General features: G+C 51.8%; 1 protein-coding gene and 1 long non-coding RNA gene across 14 annotated transcripts in view; one reads left to right on the top strand and one right to left on the bottom strand.

Moving 5' to 3' along the window:
• Positions 1 to 20,410, top strand: part of Ptprf (protein tyrosine phosphatase, receptor type, F) — an 81,955-nt gene that overhangs the window by 7,479 nt on the left and 54,066 nt on the right. For all 13 annotated transcript variants that reach the window (XM_087549591.1, XM_087549587.1, XM_087549585.1 and 10 more), the window contains 3 exon segments: positions 6,502 to 6,636; positions 14,543 to 14,688; positions 14,860 to 15,001. In XM_087549591.1, the coding sequence (XP_087405717.1) occupies positions 6,546 to 6,636; positions 14,543 to 14,688; positions 14,860 to 15,001 (379 nt within the window). In that variant the 5' untranslated portion in view covers positions 6,502 to 6,545.
• Positions 2,491 to 7,312, bottom strand: LOC102553423 (uncharacterized). The gene is made up of 3 exons (XR_015621093.1): positions 6,830 to 7,312; positions 6,691 to 6,735; positions 2,491 to 2,766 (listed from the first exon to the last, which is right to left on the bottom strand). It is a non-coding gene; the product is annotated as an uncharacterized LOC102553423 (long non-coding RNA).

Here is a 20,410-nt window from a genome sequence, read left to right as displayed (position 1 = left end):
GGAGTATTTTTATTTTATGTGTATGTTTGCCTACATGTATGTATGTATGTGTGTATGTACTGTGTATATATATATGTATATACATATATATGTATATGTGTGTATATGTATGTATATATACCATGTGTGTGCCTGGCACTCGTGGTGGCAGAAGAGGGGGTTGGAACCATTAACAGATTTGTAGTGTGCCCCCATGTTGGTATTGGGAACTGAACCTGGGTTCCCAGCAAGAGCTTTTTTTTTTTTTTTTTTTTTTCCGGAGCTGGGGACCGAACCCAGGGCCTTGCGCTTGCTAGGCAAGCGCTCTACCTCTGAGCCAAATCCCCAACCCCTCCCAGCAAGAGCTTTAAAGCACTCTCCACTGCTAAGCCATCTCTCCAGCCCCAGGTTTGCATTTTTGTGAGCTAAAGGCACCACTGGCTTGCGTTCAGGATGAATTGGAAGGGAGTGACGAAGGTGGGATGCCCACTGAGGGATAGTTGGGATTGAGGAGAGGCAAATTCACACTTCCCCACAAGCTGGATGTTTGGAATAAAGAAAAGGCCTTCGAGGATTTGCTGACCTGGGTAGCAGGGTGCCCACGAGTCTGGTGGGCCTTTCTCTGTAAGCTTCTTGAAGGCAAGACCCATGCCTCTTGGACATCATCCTGTTCAGTGACCAGTTCTAGATAGATGGTTAAACAGAGGAAGCCATGACAGAGATCGATCTGGAGGCTGTAAGGAGGCTCAGCAGGTAAATGCGTTCGCTGCCTGACAGCCTCAGTTCCATTCCCAGAACCCAGTGGTAAATGTGGAAGCAGAGAATTGACTCCACAGAGTTGTCCTCTGACCTCCGCCCAACCACACACAATTATAACAAATACATTTTTTTTTTTAAAAAAAGAACTGGATCTGATCTAGATGGAGAGTACAGTGGATGCTGTGAGTAGTCATACTTGGTGAAATGGGCAGCGGGGTCGGCAGGGAAATTCAGCTAGGGAGAATGGGTTTTAGGATACCATGCATCCTGTCTGTCCTCAGGTGAGGGGACTGGTTTGCTGAAAAGTCCAGAAGAGGTCGGGAAAGAAGAGCCCTTTGTGCTCTGGGATGCTGCTTGTTAATGGCTTGTCTGGAGGGTGGAGATGGGGTGTGTGTGGGGCCCCGCTCCTGGAGGCTGAGTTAATTTGGGGGTAGAGAAAGCTGCTTTGAGAGTCTATAGACCAGGAAGGCCTGATGTGACCATCAGGCAGGTCAGGCTAGGACTGCCTGTGGTTGAAGGTGTGAGCGATTCTTAGGGGATTGGGTACTAGGGCTAGGTCAGCCTGTAGGCTGAGTGCTTGTCATCTGCCAAGGTTTCTCAGTGTCGGTACTGTGAGCTTTCTAGACAACGTGATACTTCTAGGCTGTCCTGATGTAAGATGTCTCAAGGATCCCGGGATTCTTCCCATTAGATGCTAGCTAGTACCATCTACCTCCATCCCCAGTCCTTACCACCAAAGACGCCTCCAGGCACGTCCTCATGGCCTGTAGCAGGGCACCCTGGCCTGAGAGCCCCTGGTTTGTACACCTCTTGTAATTTCACTAAACTACAACCTGGAAACCTAGGGGAGTAGCTTGGAAGATGTGTTTATGGATCACTTGAACCTGGTTCTGAAGTGGATAGTTGGCTTGGGCAAGAAAAGAGCATCTTTTGCAGTCAAGACAATACAGGGAAGGTATAGAGGCCTCAAGGCAGTAAAGATAGTGAACATTAATCTGAGGGATCCCACCCCACACCCTCAAGGAGAAAACTGAGAGGCTGTAGCTGTAGAAAGAACCTATTTTGATTTTTGTCTGTCTCATAGCGAGGCCCCTGTTAGGTTCTTGGCTGCTACTCACAGAGATTTTGACACCCGTGGTTTCCCCTTTGACTCCCTAGACACACAGAAGCTGAGGCTTACAAAGGCGGCCTCAGTGTAGTTAGAGGATCCCCAATACTGGAGTGGGAGGGGATGTTGTTCCTGGCTGTTTACATGGATTCTGGCAGCCCGGCTGGAGGAGGTAAGACAGTCTCAGGCTCCTTCCTGCCAGCCACCTTCTCTGGGCTGGGGTCAAGGATAAGGCTGTGATTTATTCCCATCAGAATCCCGTGGTTGGTTTGGTGAGAGTGGGACGTATGGCTTTCTCTTCCCAAGTGTGACAAGGCCTGTTTCTGCCTCTGAGGCTGCTGCTGCTGCAGTACCACACGGTGAACTGTCCAGGACATGACAAAAGGGCTCGGTTAGCGGCCGCCACAGGTTAGAAGATGAACAGCTCACAGCTCTCCCGGCCCCGTGTGCATCTTAAGCCCTGACTGAGCACACTGTGGAACCCTTGGATGCCCCTTCTTCTGCCCATGGCCATGTTTGGTCTCCAGTCTCCCGGGAGCCAGGGTCCTGGCCTGAAGAGGGGTAGTGGGGGTGGCTAGAGAAACAGGTGGTATTTGGAGACTAATTAATATTGTGAATAATAACTCATGCCCACGGGAAACAAATCAATCTGTGTTTGCATATTTATGAGGGGGGCCTTGAGAATGATCCCAGCTGTTTTCCATCCGGGAATCCCTCGGTCCTGGCGTCACGTGGTCTCTTGGGGGTTCTCTTTGGCCCTGGCAGGGATGGTATGGGCAGACCTCATGGAAGTGACACGCATTTTCCATCAGACACATCCACGACTCCTGTGGCTTGGTGTTATGCCTGCTGATCCCTCTTTCCTCAGAGCAGTGGTTCTCGGCTCTTCGGTTTCACACACAGTTCAGTTTCCAAAAGTGCTTAGGGCCAGACAGGGGGGTTAGCAGTTTTTTTTTTTTTTATTTTGCCAAGTAAGGACATTATAAAAAAAAAAAAAAACAAATCTGCTATCTGCTGTCCCTATCACTTCATACAAGAAAGGATATTTTAGCACCAAGGACAAAATTTGAGAATAAAGGACGTTTCTTCCTAAGAAAGGGCAGTTGGCAGCTTTACAGTGGTGTAGCAAGGAAAAAAAGATATATCAAAGCCATTCTGAATGTAGAAAAATTACACTCAATTATATCCTATAATATCATATGCCACATAATTGTTTTCTAGACCAAGTATGTCAGTTCGGTAGAACCGATGGTCCACAGTGCAATTCACAGAGGAGCTTGAGTGCCCACGTGTTTGGGCCTTGATTCTATCTGAATTGTCCCGGGCATGAGTAGAGTGTCTTCCAAGCACCGTTGTGTTGGATGGGTACATGAGGCCATGGCAGTCCAGCAAAACAGACTTGTTCCACAGGGGACCTGGAGACCAGGGTGTGGGCAGGACCAACTTGTATGTAGACTTAAGCCCAAGCCTGGGACACAGGGCTGCTCACCTCTCTTCTGATAAGGGACGAGGCCCTGGAGCTGGGAGCAGCCCCGACTGCCTGACACCAGGGGTAGGCTCTGTGCCCAGAGTCCAGGGGTGGGAGCTGCTGAGAGTGAGAGGCCCTGGCTTGGGAGACTATGGTTGGTTGCCAGAGGGGCTGGTTCCCTGTTTGTCCCTGGGGTCTCCTGGTGTTTCTAGTTGTCTGTGTCCTTGTATTCAAGGACCACTGGGAGCAGCTCCCTTTGGGGGGAATGTCTAGATTTTCAACTGACAAAAGAAAAAGTTTTAAATATATCCTGTGTATGAGTGTGTGCCTGCTTGTCTGTGTACCATGTGTGTGTCTGGTGCCCACAGAGGGCAGAGGAGGGCATTGGATCTTCCGGAATTTGGGGTTAGACAGTTTTGAGCTGCCATGTAGGTGCTGGGAATCGAATGCAAATCCTCAGGCAGCAGTGTCTTTAACTCGGAGCTCTCTCCGGCCCCTGTTTTCAACTGGCCTGCCCATTTGCTACATTGTGGAAGTGTGCACAATGTTCTGAACATGCTCCTGACATACACAGGGGATCCTGAGTCCCCAAGTAAGAACTTCTGGCCTTTGCTATACTGGGGATTGGGCTCAGATAACACTTGTGGCCAGATTTTCACTTACCTGTTCTGGGAGTAAGACACTCTGGTGGCTTTACTGAGAGGAGCTTTAACAGTTACCATCAGCACCCCCACCCCATGTCTGTGACACCTCTGTGGGCATCCCTGTGATGTCCTTTTCAGGCAGCTATACCCGCAGATGTCTGGACCCTCTGTGCACCCCCACATAATGCTTGCCCCTGGGAGTTAGCCAGGCTATGATTGCTATACTAAGGCAGCTACAGAGGATTAAGGCTCTGTAATTGTACTGGGGAATTTTGTCCCATGATGACTGTGCTGTGCATTCTTGTACCTTGTAACATCCATTCTGTTTCATCCCTTTATGTCGGTACCAGGGAGATGTGTCCCCATGATACTTGTGCTGAAAACTATGTCCATATGGTGTCTGTGCTGGGGGTGGGGAAATGTGCTTAGAATACTTGAGCACGGATGTTGAAGTCTGGTTTTTGCATTGTCTCATCCATGAGACCTGCCTAGACCACACTGCCTGACCTGTGGTGTGTCACACTTCTGAGTTGTACCCTGGGTAATGGTACCGAAGCTAGAGTCCTGTCTGAGAACAATCTTCCCATGGTGACCTTGCCCAGGCAGTTCACCACCTGATGTCTTGATGGCCACACTAAGATAACCATGGTGCTGTGGTGAACAAGCTCAGATAAGACTTTAACAGAATAGGACCCCCATCCTGACATGCAGTGTGTGGCCTCAGTGTGGACTGAACCACCTCAGCTCTGTGGTCCCTCAGAGGAACTCCCAGCCTGGAGTAAGTAGTGCTAGACACTATACTGTGTCCGTGTCTGTGTAGCTTTGTGCCTCGTGCTGCTTACCCCTTACTTACAGGTCCGGTGAGCTTCTGAGACAAGGAACAGCTCCCCTCTCTTCCCAGTCCCACTTGCCTTACCTTTGGCCATTCACCTCATGACCTTTACTGACTTAAGTTCAGATAAGGGTCCAAGCCCAGGGAGGAGCAGAATCATGTTTGAGCTCCATCCTTCCTGCTCACCTGTCTCCTCACTTTGAAAATTCTCAGCACTATGGGTTATGGGGCAGCTTCAGGTCGTCCACAGCAGCTGACTGTGGTTTGCCTCATGCTCTAGCAGGGGTGTGGTTTCTGCCAGTGGCAGATAGTTTCTTCAATTGTGTGATGAATGGAATTTGGGGGACTTTTCAGGGGGTCTAAATCCCTGGGGAGGTGGGGTGGGTTGTTGGTTGGCCGCTGTTTGTTAAGTAGTTGTGGGCAAAGAAGGAATGAGGAGAAGAAGAAATTAGATATCCTGACTGCGAAGATCAGGCTTGCCCCAAGGAGCTCGACGGCCCCATTCAGCAGGAGGCAGTCTGACGATAATGTCGCCCCCTCAACTCTCCCCTTTTTTCTCTCCCATATAATGTTAGGGGATTGAAAGGGGGGTAAGAAGGGTAGAAGTATAAGAACCCACAAAGTACAAAGGTCCAGCTACACTAAGTCATGTCCAGTATCATCCCTCCATTACATATCACCCCTCCATCACAGGCCGCTGTTGCGTTTTCAGAGCATGGTGAAGCCTGGCCATGTGCCAATGGCCCGTATGTGGCAGTGTCAGCAGAATTGGTGGGTACTGCTGCATGTCACCTAAGCCCCCAGGCAAGGAACGCGGAACAGGAACCTTTAAACACTCTCACCCCTGCGGCTGAGGTGTCTCCAGTACATAGTGTGACCGCTGAAAGGCGTTAACATGTGTTTGCAGAGTGGGAATGGTGTGTAGACAGGACAGTGAGCAGGGTCTGGAAGGCTTCCGCTAGCCCCGAACCAGGCCCTCACCCATCTGCTCCGGGTACTCAGAACAAGGGAAGAGGAAACATGGAAGTTGATGCTTAGGCTCTAGAATTCCAGTTCCTGGCCTCTTTATAGTCTGTCTCTGGGATAGGATTCTCTGCCATGGGAATCGGGTAGGTTGAGAGTGACCAGGTAAGGCAACAGTAACTTGTAGAGAGAAATCCTGGCGAGCCCTGACGGGTTGTGGCTTTGGCTGTGAGCCCTTGACAGTGTGGAATCAACTGCTGCTAAGTCTGTGTTCTCAGCCTTTGCTGAGTGTGCTGGGGTCTGGCCCTTGCTTTCCAAGGAAGAGCAGCACTGAGGTGTCCCTGGACCGTGTAAACCTGCCTGGCTGTTCACTGTTCCTGTCTCGGTCTTGTTTGGGTTTTGTTTTGCTGTATGTATCTTTGACTCCATTTCCCTGTCCCCATCCCCTTAATGGTGTGGATTGGAAACTCAAGATCTAGGATGGATTGCCCTCGTGCTAGTTTCTAACTAGCTTTCTTCCCCCTTCCATGCTTAGAGGATGCTCTGAAGGCCTCTGCACTCTTTCATGGGATGGGTTGACCTTCAGTGGTGAGGGAGCTTGGGCAGCCATTGCACAGTCCAGTGTGGGACTGCTGAACTCAGTCTGAATGGGCAGTGAGGATGGGCGGGGCTGAGGGGACCGAGGAGCATGAGCAGTGGGAACTCAGGTGGACACTGGCTAATTGGCTCTACCCTTCTCTCATTACAGGTGATTGTCTTGGGCTGTGGCTGGCTGTGGAGCTAGAACCCTGGATGGCCCCCGAGCCAGCGCCAGGGAGGAGGATGGTGCCCCTTGTGCCTGCCCTCGTGATGCTGGGTTTGATGGCAGGTGCTCATGGCGACAGTAAGTGTGACTCCTCATCATATAGATAGATACAGCAGGTGAAAAGTGACTTACCTCCTAGCAGGTCTCTAAAATGCAATCCGGGACTATTGGGACAGGCTGGGGATAGAAAAAAGAAACAGGATGTCCACAGAGAACCTCTAGCCCTCGTGCTCTGGAGTTCGAACTTGGAAAGCCCTCTGCTAAGGAGTACCTGGTCCCACTTCCTCTGAACATCCTTGCTGAGCACCTGGGTCCCCCTTAGGCTCTGCCAAGTGGTGCATGTCTAAGCCTGACCCTGTTATGGAGTCGGGGAGCCGTGTCTTGGATTCATATGATCTCTGCGACATGCATAGGCATGTGCTGTGTCCACATTGCAGATCTCTGTAGATGGCCCTGAGTGTACCAGACATGTCCACAGGTCCAGGGAGGACAGACCAGGGAGGACTCAGAAGTTCAGTTACCCATATCCTTCCCTGAGGCAGGCCTGCAGTCCTTGGAAAATGGGGAAGGACTGTGTCACTTGGCTTGCCGGAAGGAGAGAGGGGGCAGGGAATGAAAGTGAGTGTGTGTCTGTGTGTTGGGGGGACGAATTGTCCCCTACTCCAGTCCAACTCCCGAACTTTGGTCTCTTCCCTGCTGCTGCCCTTCCCCCTGCCTGGCACTATAAGACTGTCCATAGCCCGCCCTGTCACCATGGTTACCACTGCTTGGTTACTGGTAGGAGGCGGAGCACAGGACAGGCTTAGCCAATCTGCAGGCTGGGGGGAGGGGCAAGGTCGGAGCTGAGGTCCCTTGGGGGGAAGGGGCTATTCCCAGCCTGTCCTGAACCCAGAGGCAGTCCAGGGCCAACCCAGGGGTCAGGCCCCAGGATAGCAGGCCATAGGGATTTCTCTATCCCCTTCAGGTCTCTAGACAAGAGCCTTGTCCCAGGGCTCTATCTAAATGGCTCATTAATAATTCAGGAGCCAGTCATAGAAGAGGGTGGCCCTGGAGCACCCCTCCCTTTGTCCTCAGAGGCTGGGCCCTGGGTAGGGGAGAATGAGAGGGAGGGGGCCTTTCTCTGGAGAGTCTAGCCAGTTGGGTACAGGGCTAGGGATCTAGAAGAGAAGTCGGGTAGAAAACTTTAGAAAGGGCGAGTGGGGGATGATCCTTAGGCCTGGCTGGGGCTGATGGGAGAGAGCTTGGAGCAGCAGGGCAGCAGTGGGAGGGTGATCCTGGGGCCTGGCACTAGGTGTGACTGACATAGACGGGTAGTCAGTGGCCCTTGGATGGTGAAGGACTCTTGTCACACTTCTCAGATAGTCTCAGGGCCCAGACATGCCACTGAGTTTTGAGAAACAGTGAGGCCTAGGAGAATAACTGCCCTCTTCATCTTCCCTGTAACTCAGCACGCCCCAGCCTTCACCCCTCAGTCTCACCATCCTGTTTGCACAACCCCCCCAACCCCCCCCCCCCCACGTTTTCTCTGTGCCTGGCATTATTGTCCACCTTGTCACCAAGTTAGGAAGCCGGGGCTTCTCCCAGCTTCTCTCTCCCTTTTATCCCATGTGTGAGCCCTCTCCAGGTTCTGTGGCCTCTAGCTTCTGAGTGTCTCTGGAATGCATCTACTTCTCTCTCCCCGCCCCCTTCTGCCAAGCCTCCTTCAGCTTCATCTTGAGTTTGACCGTGCACCAGGAAACCTTCTGATGGTTTCCCTGCCTCCAGTCCCTTCCCTCCTAGCCCATTCTCTATATTCTCTATCCCACGGCGAGAGTCAGATTGCGTCCCTTCCCTCCCCAACCGCCTGCAGGGTCAGCTACCCTACCTGTCACTGTCTCTCTTCTCCCCTGTGTCCAGGCCTTCTCCATGCTTCCTTCCTGTTTCCACGTTGGCAGTCAGGTATGGTGGTGAGGGCAAGGGCCTGTATTCTTAGCGTTTGAGAGGTGGAAGCAGGGGGGTTAAGAGTTGTAGATGACCTTGCCTACCCAGTGAGTTGAAGACAAGCCTGGGCTACGTGACGGTCTCCAAAAACAAACAAGGTGTGGGGGTACGTTTCCCCTCCCTTTACATGACTAGATCTGACTCAACTGTCACTACTACCTGTGGCAGTGTGCTCATGTCTGGTCCTCTGCACTCCTCAGAGCATGCTCCTGTGGTGTTTCTCCCTTAGCCTGTCTGCCCCAGCAGGCTTTAGACAGTTCAAGCTCAGAGTCTAGAGGGGGTTTGTGAATAAATTAAAGGAACAGGACAGTCCTGACTGCCATAGGAGTCAGGAGGAGTGAGACGAAGCTGTTTTTGGGGCAGATTTCCAGGAATCTTGCTGCTGGCTCCTTAGGAATTTGGTTACAGAGGCCAGCCAGGGACTTGAAGGTGGGAACCAGGTGAAGAAGCTGGGACCCCACCTCTACTAAGGGCTGACCTCCAAGTGCTGTGTCCTGGGCACTGTCCCAGGCCAAGAGCCGTCAGCTAGGGGCTCTGGTACACCAACCTCACGAGTCGGGCTCTGCCCTCCCAGCCTACCTTTAAATTACACTCATTTTTTGAATCTCTCCCCATCATGGCCAGGCTTGGACTGAACTTGCAAGACTTCTCACTAGGGGCAAGCAGCCAGACTCGGACAGGACTGCTGCAGAAGGCAGGGCGGGTGCCCCCAGAGAATTGACGACCAGAGCAGTGAAGCGCAGAGCGGACAAATGTGTTTCTATAGGCCTCTTAACGAGACAAATGAATGGGGGCCCTGGCCTCAGAGGGGAGTGGAGAGAAGCAGGGGAGAGAAGCAGCTGCCAAGAGTTAGCCTGGAGGCCTAGCGTTGATGCCTAGTCAGCTCCAGTGGAAACCTGGGTACAAAGGGATGCTTGCTTGCACGCACGCACGCACACTTCTGGAACCTCCCTCAGCTCGTCTCCCTAACCCAGGGTTTTGTGCCTTCTTGGGAGGGAAGATATATGGATGTGGGCATTAAGGTGGCCTTGATCCAGCCTTCAGGCAGAGGTTTCTGCTGATCTCACGTGGTAAGGGCTAGGAGAGAAAGAATCGGCCCAGAGCCATCACAAGACAGAACCCACCGAGCTGGGCACAAGTCTGTGAGTTGACAGAACAGTGGAGGCAGGTTGGGGCGGCGCTGGCACAGGAGTAGCCTGAATGAATGTCTTGAGAGGCTTCCTGGAATAGAGGGCCCCTGAAGATGACTGGGCATTTGCTAACCCAGAGTGTTGCCCAATGAAGAAATGAGGCTGGCAGAAAGGAAGAGTCATACCCCTGGCCTTAGGAGCTTATGGGAAAGCAGGGTGAGGCCTGAAGACGGTACAGGATGGTGACAGGATTTCCCAGACCAGGTGCATGTTGGGTCCTGGTTGTGACCAGGTCATTTTCGGGCATTAAAGTTGAGCCAAGGTGCTTGGTAGCTGAAGGGGTCAGTGATACGAGGCAGAGATGCAGGAGACTCAGGAGTATGTGGCTCTTTTGCCATTTCCCCTCCCCCAAGGCCCCTGCTTTGGAACATGGCCCTCCCCCTTATGCTTATGGGTGGCCCGTCTAGACCCTGCCCTCTGGAGCTTCCGGCACAAGTGCTTTCTCTGAGCCTGTTTTCCTGTTGCACAACCGGGGTAATCACTCCTACCTGTAAAGGTTAACTGAGGTCACATGGGCAAGGCACCTGGCACCTATTAAGTTCTCCCCCTGTCGAGTGCCTCCTGGAGCTAGGGCTGCCCTTGAGTGGACAGGGTGGGGAAGATTGCCAGAAACAGTCAAGGAGCTCATTAACTGAGTCCCCAGCTCACCAGCCACTCCGGGCCTGGGAAATCACCTCTCCACCAGCTCCCTGCCCTTGTGGTCCTAAACTGCTGTGTGTGATTCTCCCTCCGTGTGCAGTGCTGTTTATGTGCTTGTGTATATGCGCCCCTCAGGGGAGGCACAAAATAGCAGTCAGTCTCCCTGTGGAGGAGCCTTGGAGGTGGCCCAGTTTAGCTGTCTCTGGAGTTGCATGCTTGCCTGTCTCCAGGGGGTGTGCTTCCTTCTAGCCCAAGCCAGCCCCTTTCTTGGTAATGTCCTCTCACGCACAGGTCAGCTGTTGACATATAAAGAATGGCCCAGGGTAGCCTACTGTGAGTAGCTGCCCACAGGGCTGGGTGACACAGCAGGTAACTGTGACACAAAACTGCTCCTTGCTTGTTCAGATGACACCTGGTTTTCTGGTTCAGAAGTTTTGTTCATACGCCAGCAGGACAGCTCAGCAAGTAAAGGCACTCACCACCAGGCCATTTTAGTTTCTGGAATCTACTTAGTGGAAGGAGAGAACTGACTCCCCAAGTTGTCCTCTGACCTCCACATGCATCTCCACATGTGCACCATGACACGTATGCACACTCATTTACACACACACACACACACACACACACACACACCAGCTGATAAAGCCAAGGGCAGAGTGCTTATAGTAGCCTGGCTTTTTGACAGTGGGGCATGGGCCAGGCTTCCACAGTCTGGAATAGGGGCTAATATGGGATTCAGGGTGCACACAGAGGCAGGTCTGGATGGTGGGTAAATACACCAGGGCCCCAGCTAAGTTCTCAGCGTTGTGCTTGACCTCTAGCAACTGCGTAAAAAACAGGGTACTTGTTGAAAAGGAAAAGAATGAATCTAGAGAGGCTAGCAGGAGCAAATTTGGGGAGACAGCATAGAAACAAGATTTGTCTGTGGTCTCTGAAAGTCTCCTGAGGAAAGGAAGATCCAAGGTTAGCTAGGACTCTGGAGTGAGGAAGAGCCAGGTGGCCTGGGGCTCTGTGAGGGTCCCCTTAGTAGGAAGCAAGGCATAGAAGGGCCCCAGTCCTAGGTAGCCTGGGACTGGAGTAGCATTGCCAGCCTGATCCTGGGCAGCCTCCAAGGGAGAGGAGTAGTTCTACCTCCCCGATGGCCCCGGGCCTTGGGCACAGTCCAGCCCCCACACAGCTTCCAGGCTTGTTCCTCCTGGCTGCTCATGATCTACCTGGCTCCCCTGCCCAGCCTCTGCTCTTTGTTTGTCTCCGGAGGCCCCACCCCACCCCACCCACCCCAGCACACTCCTAGTCTTTCTGGTTCTTCAGGTTCCAGCCTCTGGTTTCACTGTAGACACGTTGAGGCAGGACCTGGAGGGGCACTTATTCCTTGGGTTTCTCTCTTGCCTAGAGGGAAGGAGTATGTGGGGCCCAGTCTTCTACCCTCCTCTCACATTCCTCCCTCTGCCCTTTTATTCCTCTGTTCTGCACCCCTGGGTGTCAGGAACAGGGTCAGACAGTAGGACGGGGGCAGAAGACAGGACAGATATGGAATCTGCTCTGCCCAGGGTTACTGTCTGTTTGGGAAGCAACTATTAAACACTAAAAAGGTGGGAAGGCTGTAGCATCACGCGTACGTACTGTGGGAGGCTGAGAGAGCTCAAAACCACGGACTAAGCTAATGGGCGACTAAGCTAATGGGGCACGGTTAGGGGTAGGGGATAGTTTTCTGAGACAATGAGGTTCAAAGGTGACGTAGGAGGTTAGTGGGTAAAGGGTAGTCTAAGAGGCTCTTAGGAGAGGGTGCAGCTTGCGCAAAGGCCCTGAGGCAGCAGGGAGCGTTGCTTATTCAGGGCTCTAAAGCCAGGACTCTGGAGAGAGTGGTTGGGTCAGACTTGGCTGAGCTTTGTCTGCAGTGGTAGGAGCTTACTCTTTGTAAAAAGCAGTGGGAGGCCTTTGGAGAGATTTGATCAGGAGGAGGCTTGTTCTCTGGCTTCAGAATAGAGAGTAGAGGAGGAGGGGTGGGGGTGACAGAGGCCGGGCCATCAGTGTGTTCAGCTAGCCATTTGTCCCATGGAGAGGTGGTGGCAGTGCAGATGGGGAGCTGGAAGCTACTGGGGTGGGGGAGGGGTTAAGAGATGACCTCAGTAGACCCTGGAGGGGGCCTCCTGTCAGGCAAGCATAGGCAACGCTGACAGGCTATGTGAATTCTACAAGCTAGGAAAGAGCCACGCCTCTCCCCAGAGGCAGCTGGGGGAGGCAGAGACAGAAAGGAGTTTAGAACCTTTGGGTCACCTGCATGACTTTCCTGTCCCTTCACTGGGCCCTCTGAGTTGCCCAGCCTAGTCCGTAGGAACAGATTTTGGTGGGTCCCTAGTTTCCTTCCCGGGGAGGACACAGATATTTAAAGTGAGTTTAGGATTTAGAATGTAGGTTGACCCAGCTCCATCCCAGTACACTGACTCATTGGTCCTTGTTCCTCTCACTGCTTGCATCTGTCTCCCTGTCTCTAAACCGAGGGTAATAATGGACCTACTGACTCCAGGGACTAGTAATGCTATAACAAGTGGCTGCCTGCCCTGGGCAAAGGCTTGCCACTGACATGTCCTTAAAACACAAAACAAAGCAAAAACAGAATTGGTGCTGGAGAACTGGCACAGGGGTCAAGAGCGCCTCTTTGTAGCAAGTGTCTTGTAGAGACCTGGGTGTGCTTCCCAGCATCCACAGCAGGCAGTTCACAGCCACCTGTCCAGTTCTGGTCCAGTTCCAGAAGACCTAATGCCCCCTTCTGGCCGCTGTGGGCATTGCATGCACATGGTACACATAAACAGGCATGTAAACATCAATACAGATAAAACTCCCAAGAATTTCCAAGCCTTCCTCCAATTGGCATCTCTTTCCTAGTCACAGCCTGCTGTAACAGTCACCTGTGCCCCTCCCTCACCTCAGTCATTCCTCTGCCTCTGCTTCTTTTTTTTTTTGGTTCTTTTTTTCGGAGCTGGGGACCGAACCCAGGGCCTTGCGCTTCCTAGGCAAGCGCTCTAGCCACTGAGCTAAATCCCCAACCCTTTCCTCTGCTTCTTTTGTCTGACTTTTACCACCACTGACAAGGTCTCCTGTCTCCTGTGAAGTTTTTGTGTCAGGTGTTTTGGACTCTGAAGGTCCTAAGTTTGGGTCCCAAATGTGTCAGTATTCTCTGGCTGTGTGACTCTGGGCATGTGACTTGATCCTTCAGCCTATAAAGTGGAGACACTGATTATACAAGAAAGGGCATAAAGACCTGGTACATAGTGGGTACTTTTCTGCCAGGGCACAAACTGAGCCTGAGCTCATGGGCACCCAGCAGATCATCTGAAGGACCAGTTCCCAAAGCACCGGCTTTCCTGGAACTGTTCATAGGCTTGATTAATAGGAAATGGATCCACTGTCAGGATTAACGAGGCATTGCTACGTCTCAATGAGCCGGGTTTCTTGGGACTGTGACCCTAGGTGACGAGACATGCAGGGCCGTGGGTCAGCCCTGGCGTGTAAACCCGGGGATGGCAGGCCCTGGCTGAACCCCTGTCCTCCTCCTCTGGAGTAGGAACTCAGGAGCTGCCCAGGCTGTGGGAAGGCAGTTGCCAAGCTAGTGGGGGCAGGGTTGGGAGCGGGGAGTTACAGGAAAGCATCCCTCTGGGAAGCCATCCAGAGCCTCTCAGGAGCTGAATGTCCAGGCCTTTGGGGCTGTTGGAATGTAGGGGCAGGGAAGAGGAGGAGTCCTAGGGTCTGCCTAAGGCTTAGGGGAGATAGAAGGACTCTAGGAGAGTCTGGGCTCTTCCCGGAAAGCAGTTCTCCAGTACCTTTCTGATTTTTCTTACTCCTGGAGCTTGGAATGACCAGGAGGCGGAGCCCCCAACTCCAGACTCTGCGTCTTTACCAGCTGTGTCACAGCAGACAAATCTCTTGACCTCCCCACACCCCGATTTTCTTCTCTGTAAACAGTAATTACAGCACCCACCTCCTCGGCTTCAGAGAGTTACAAGGGTTCCGCTCTCTGAACAGGGCTTGGCACTTATGAAGCACTGAATACAAGTTAGGTATTATCATTGTTTTCTCTAAGTCTTTCCTGCCCCTGGTCCCCAAGGCCTGCTACCTGCAGCATTGGCCACGCCTGATGTGATGGCCACTTGATTTAGTGTCTCTGTCTCTTCCAGGCAAACCTGTCTTTGTTAAGGTCCCCGAGGACCAGATCGGGCTGTCGGGAGGGGTGGCCTCCTTCGTGTGCCAAGCCACAGGGGAACCCAAGCCTCGAATCACCTGGATGAAGAAGGGAAAGAAAGTCAGCTCCCAGCGCTTTGAGGTTTGTCCTGGACCGGCTGGGAGGGCTGGGTTGGCTTTAGGGTTGGGCCGCCCTCTGTGTGATTCTTCTCTTGCTCCCTTAGTCACCTCAAGGGCCTTTTGGGGATGTGAGAAAAACTATAGTAGATCCTCAGACCCCTAACAGACTGCAACCACATCTGTCCTGTGACAGGTAATTGAGTTTGACGACGGAGCAGGGTCAGTGCTGCGGATCCAGCCATTACGAGTGCAGCGAGACGAAGCCATCTATGAGTGCACGGCCACGAACAGTCTCGGCGAGATCAACACAAGTGCCAAGCTGTCAGTACTTGAAGGTATGTCCCGAGGCGTGGTGGCCAGGTAGACTGAGGTGTGGGCCGAGCTCACCAGGACTGGCCGTCCTGGGTGGGTGAGAGTCAGTGCTCAACAGGCCAAGGTCACGGGTCTGTGTTGAAGCCCGCAGTGAGCTTTCCAGCTGTGTGATCGGCTGTGCTGGGTCATTGCTCCCTTGGGTCTGGGTCAGGCTGTAGGTGTGGTGCTGAAGTTCTGTGGCCCCGAGGTTATGCGGCTGTGGCAGTCAATGTCTGTGTACTCTGTACCCTGATCAGGGAGCTGGAGCTGGGTCCTCATCTGGTGGCTCATTCATTTCATTCGCTCATTCATTCACGTACTTTGCTCGAATTGCTGTTAAGCCCAGAATGTCACTTGATACATGCTACTCTCAGTCAGTATTGGGTAAATTCTATAAGGAACGTGGACACTTTGCCAAGGCCCAGGATATAAAGAGGAACAGAGCTTCCAGAACTCTGAGTGGTCAATTTGAGGCTTTTCAAGTGGCGCCTGGAGAACTGGGGGACACGAGAGGAGGGGGAGGGTAATTCAGTGAGGCTGGAGGATCAGGCTGAGAAACGAACCCTTTCTTGAGGACGTAGAAAGCCACAAATAGGGTGGGAAGTGACATGATTAAACCTTGACCGCAGTGGATACATGAATCTGAACGTGCGTTTTCAAAATACCGTATTGATTGCTGCTTTCATTTTTAAATGCAATACTGATATCTATTCACTGTTAAAAAATTGAGAGGCATAGAATAGTGCTTAAGGAGAAATAATAATCTCTCATTATCCTACCCCTAGTGCTGTTGGTGATTTTTTGGTGGCCCATTTTCTGTGTGTATGTTTTGTATACATGTATGTATATTTGTATTAACGTATATAAACAGAATAGTGTCACACACTGTTCCGTGACCAGGTTTTTTGGTTTTGTTTTTCCCAGCTAGAGGGCAAGTCCAGGGCTTTTCAGACAACCTCATTCCCTGAACCTGGAGCTCACCTGTTTGACTAGCCTAGCTGGCCAGCAAGCTCCAAGAACCTACCTATTTCTACCTGCCTCCCCAGCGTTGGGCTCAGACACGCACTTCCATCCCCAGCTTCCTCCATGGGTGCTAGGAAACTGAACTCGGGTCTTCATGATTGCTTAGCGGGTCCGTTACTGAGCTACCTCCCCAGCTCTTGCTTTAAAAAAAATCTAGGGGTTGGGGATTTGGCTCAGTGGTAGAGCGCTTGACTAGGAAGCGCAAGGTCCTGGGTTCGGTCCCCAGCCCCGGAAAAAAAAAAAAAAAAAAGAAGAAAAAAAAAATCTATATGGTGAAGATTTCCTTGCCATTAATCCTCTGCGTCATTGTTTTTAATGGCCGTGGGTAAGTTGTCACATGGACGCACCCTAGTTCACTTAGCTGTTCCCTTTTTGTGGGGTGCGTATGTTCTCAGCTTTCAGCCTTCATAAGAAAGGTATCCAAGAAGATTCTGTTGCTTCGCTGATCATTTCCTGATTCTAGGTTCATGGAGTAGAATTGCTAAGTCAAAGGGCACATGCATTTTAAAGCCCTCAATATCGCTAGAAGATTGTATCTGTTTATATTCTTACCAGGAAGGGCATGAGAGGGCCTCTTCTCTGCACATCTTCACCAGCAGTAGAAATTACCGTTAAAAAAAAAAAAAAAAAAGCTTTGCCAAGTTAATAGGCAAAAAATGGCATCTCAATTTAATTTGCATTTCTTTGATTACAAGAGCAGTTGAACATCTTTTCACATTGGCCATTTTTACGCTTTGGCTTTATGTGTTCACACATGCATCCATTCAGTAATTCTTGGATCTGCGTGTCTTGTGTGAATCAATGGGTTCTAATGGAGCTGGGTTAGGCCCTCCCCTGTAGAGGGGCCTCGTCTGTTCCATCCGGGATCCAGGATATTGTACCCTCTGTCCAAGCCAGTGTGGGGCTTTCACTACAGTGTAAACAACATCCCAGGACCTCATTCTGAAGCTCAGACACCTGACCTGCTGCTGCTTGGTGACATCTGGGTTGTGCTAGCCACACTTTCCATTCCATTTGGGGACAGGGGCCCAGCACTGAGCTGAAATTGCTGGCTCGGAGGTTCCTTTTTGAATCTGTGACCTAGGAGAAAGGATTTCTACCCCGAACTTCTAGCTGTTGGCATGAGAGTCACATACACTGCCTTGTGTTTGAATGGTGTCTAAAAGATTGGAAGTATAGTCCTTACCATGGTGGGCATCTTCTGAAGCTCTCAGGCTGGGAAGTAGTCTCCTTGTGAGAATGGAGCGCTAATTCCTCCAAGACATCCCATTGCCCTGTCAACTTTACCCTTCAAAGGGTCTCTCAAGGCCTGGGCAAAAGAACTCACACTTGCAGCAGAGGGTTGCTATTAGAAATGGCCTTCCTGGTCAAGAGGGTTTTTTTTTTTTCCATAGATTAGAGGTTATTCTTTCTTATGTGGTGTTGGGGATGGACCCCAGTAGTAGACACATACTTTTATCCCCACTCCTGGGCTTCAGGATATATGTTGATGCCTCTGAGGACTGGAAGATGTCTGAGGAAGTGTGGGACAGGTCCCTATTACAATAGTGTCTGGGGTTGTGGGCCTCATGGGCCCATCCTGCTCCTGAGACATTGTACCAGCGAGGCAAAATGCTGACCTGTCCTGTTAAGGCTTGGCAGAAAGGAATGTCACAGGGGATGGGACCTTAGGGTTGCAGCCTCTTCCATGGGGGGGGGGGCAGGAAAGCTGGGGTGCTTGCCTGTAGTAGGTGAAAAGATGGCTTTATTTTGGAGCTCTGGTATTGACATGAGGAGAGAGCCAGGGCCATTTTTATGCGACCACCATAGAATCTTAGTAGTGAGAGATAAACTTGGTTTAGGGGCTGGAAAATGGTGCCTAAATGCCTTACTTGTGTCTCACACTACGTGTGTCTGCTAAACATAGGCATGTAAAGCTGTGCATCAAGAGATAGGTGCTTTGGGGTGTGCCTCGAGAATGCCTGGGGAGCCTGGTCCAGGTGCAGGAGCAGTGTCTCTTTAAAAGGGAACCCCAATATTATACTTCCTTTGGGGCCCTCTGTCCTTGCCTCCTACCACCCCAGGCCACTCTCACTGCAGCCTCTGGGGATACTGCCATGCCAGGTCCCTCATGACTCTCCGTACTCTGCTGCTACTGAAGCAAGACTGCTTCTGGTGCAGCTTGTGTGAGACCTAGACCACTGTGCTGGGATGGCCAGCCCGTGTGCCAACATCCCTGTCAGGGTACAAGGTGGGGTGTCCAGTACAAGCTGGCTGGGGGTGGGCCTGTCTTGTCCTGGGCTGTGATGAGTACCAGGGCCCTGCCGCCCAGCGTTCCTGTCTGAGTGGTAATTGAAGCCATTAGCGCGCCAGCCTCTCCCTCGCCGGGTAATGGCAGGAAAAGCTCTTCTCGCTCCGCACTCTTGAGGCGGTGGCTGAATCATTCCCCCTCCAACCCGCCCGCTGCTGCCACTGAGACTGGGAATCTGACATTTTCCCTCACAGGGGAGGGGAGGGGTGGGGGAAGGGAGTGAGGCCTTGATTCTGGGCTTTCCCTTCAGAGGTGGAGGGGGATAGTAAGGGTGTTGAGCTCAGTTTGGAGGTCATTAGAGTCCCCAGGGGTTGCAGAGTCCAGGCCAGGCAGAACCATGGTTGGGGAAAACCTCAGGGAGGAGGCTAGACAGACAAAGGTGTGGTGGAGCCCTAATGATGGGGTAAGTTCTGAAAGGGACACAGAATGCCCAAAGTAAGATGGGAATAGAGGCAGTGGGGTAGGAATAGACTGTTTCTGCCTTGTCCTGGGGGCCAGGCTCCAGGGCTGGATGTTTGTCATTTCATGGACATAGAAGGTGATGTGCTTACGGTGGTGTGAGCATGTGTGAACTACTACGTGTACCAGGAGTGTACCTCATCACACAAAAGCAGTTGTGTAGCAGGGTACACGTGTGTGCCTCAGGCAGTTGGGGAGGGGCGTGATGTGTAAACAGGTGGTATGTACTTTATGGGCTCTGTGCAGTAGTAGGATGTGTACACACATGCACATGTTCACAGCAGGCGATATCTGGATTGTGGGATACATATGGTGGGGTGTGTGTGTGTGATATGCAGGTTTACAGCAGGTGGTATTATCCCTTAGCTTTGTGAACAGCAAGAGAGTCAGCAGACTGGATGTGTAGGTCAGTCTGGTGCTGGGGGGAAGGAAGGTGCTGTATTAAGATTTGTTGTCTCGGGCTGGAGAGATGGCTCAGGGATTAAGAGCACTGACTGCTCTTCCAGAGGTCCTGAGTTCAATTCCCAGCAACCACATGGTGGCTCACAACCATCTGTAACAGATCCTGGTGTACCTCAAGACAGCTACAATGTACTCATATACATTAAATAAATAAAATATTTAAAAAAAAAAAAGATTCGTTGTCTCTGGGACCCCACAGAGTCTCAGCTTGGATCCGTCCGTCAGTCAGAACAGCTGGACAACGATGGATGCCGGACAGCATGGTGGGGCTAAAGTATTATTGGCATCTGCTGCCCTCGCACCTCAGCAGCTCCTCTGTAACCAAGCGAGGGGCAGGGCACACTAGGAGTCCTGACTAAGCCTGGCCTCAGGAGGATTCAGGACCTCGCTTTCTTCCCCACCCCCACCTACCCACTTGTCCTTCCACCTGTTTCCATCTTGGCCCGTGTCTGCTAAGTGGGCCAGACTGCTGTACCACCTGTGCCACTCGGCTGGATCCAGCTAGTGTGTCTCTCTCATATTGCCCACCTGGAGAGAAGGCTGTGCGGCAATGGCCCGGGTTCAGGGCACTGGATTGTGAGTACTGCACTTGATCTCACCCTCGTGGGTTCTGAGGCTTTAGGGTGATAGATAACTTAAGACACACACACATGCACACACACACGAGCACACACCCCTCCCCTCAACACACACAGAGACTCTCTGGAAATAGCTCCAGGGGAAAAGGCTGATGGTGAGCCACCTATGGCCCTGTCCCGAGGCGTCCTGCCTGGGCTAGGCGGGATGAGTGTGTTTTCCTAGGTTTATTTTTCCCCGCTCCACCTTTTTTCTGCCAGAAGCCTTTCTATTCCTTTCGCTCGTAGTGGAAAATGAGGGTGAAGAGCTACCACAGGAAGTCCCACACTAGAATTCCAGACAACCTCTCTTCTTCCCTGGCAGCTGTGACACTTACATGCCTCTGGTCTGGTGGCCTTGGGCCCTAACCTCCATTTCCTGTGACCACAATAAATAGATCTGGGGACCATGAGGATATGGAGTGCTGTAGCCAGATGTTGGAGGTTCAAACCCTAGGTATTCTTGGGTAGGAAGGCGCTTTTGGAATGGGGCAGTCGTGGCAGCTGGAAGGTCAGACACTGAGTTTCTTGTTTCCTGGAGTCCT

The sequence above is a fragment of the Rattus norvegicus genome, chromosome 5 (genome assembly GCF_021556685.1).
Source record: "Rattus norvegicus strain SHRSP/BbbUtx chromosome 5, alternate assembly SHRSP_T2T, whole genome shotgun sequence".
Taxonomy (NCBI): Eukaryota; Metazoa; Chordata; class Mammalia; order Rodentia; family Muridae; genus Rattus; species Rattus norvegicus.
This window is presented reverse-complemented; position numbering and strand designations above follow the sequence as displayed.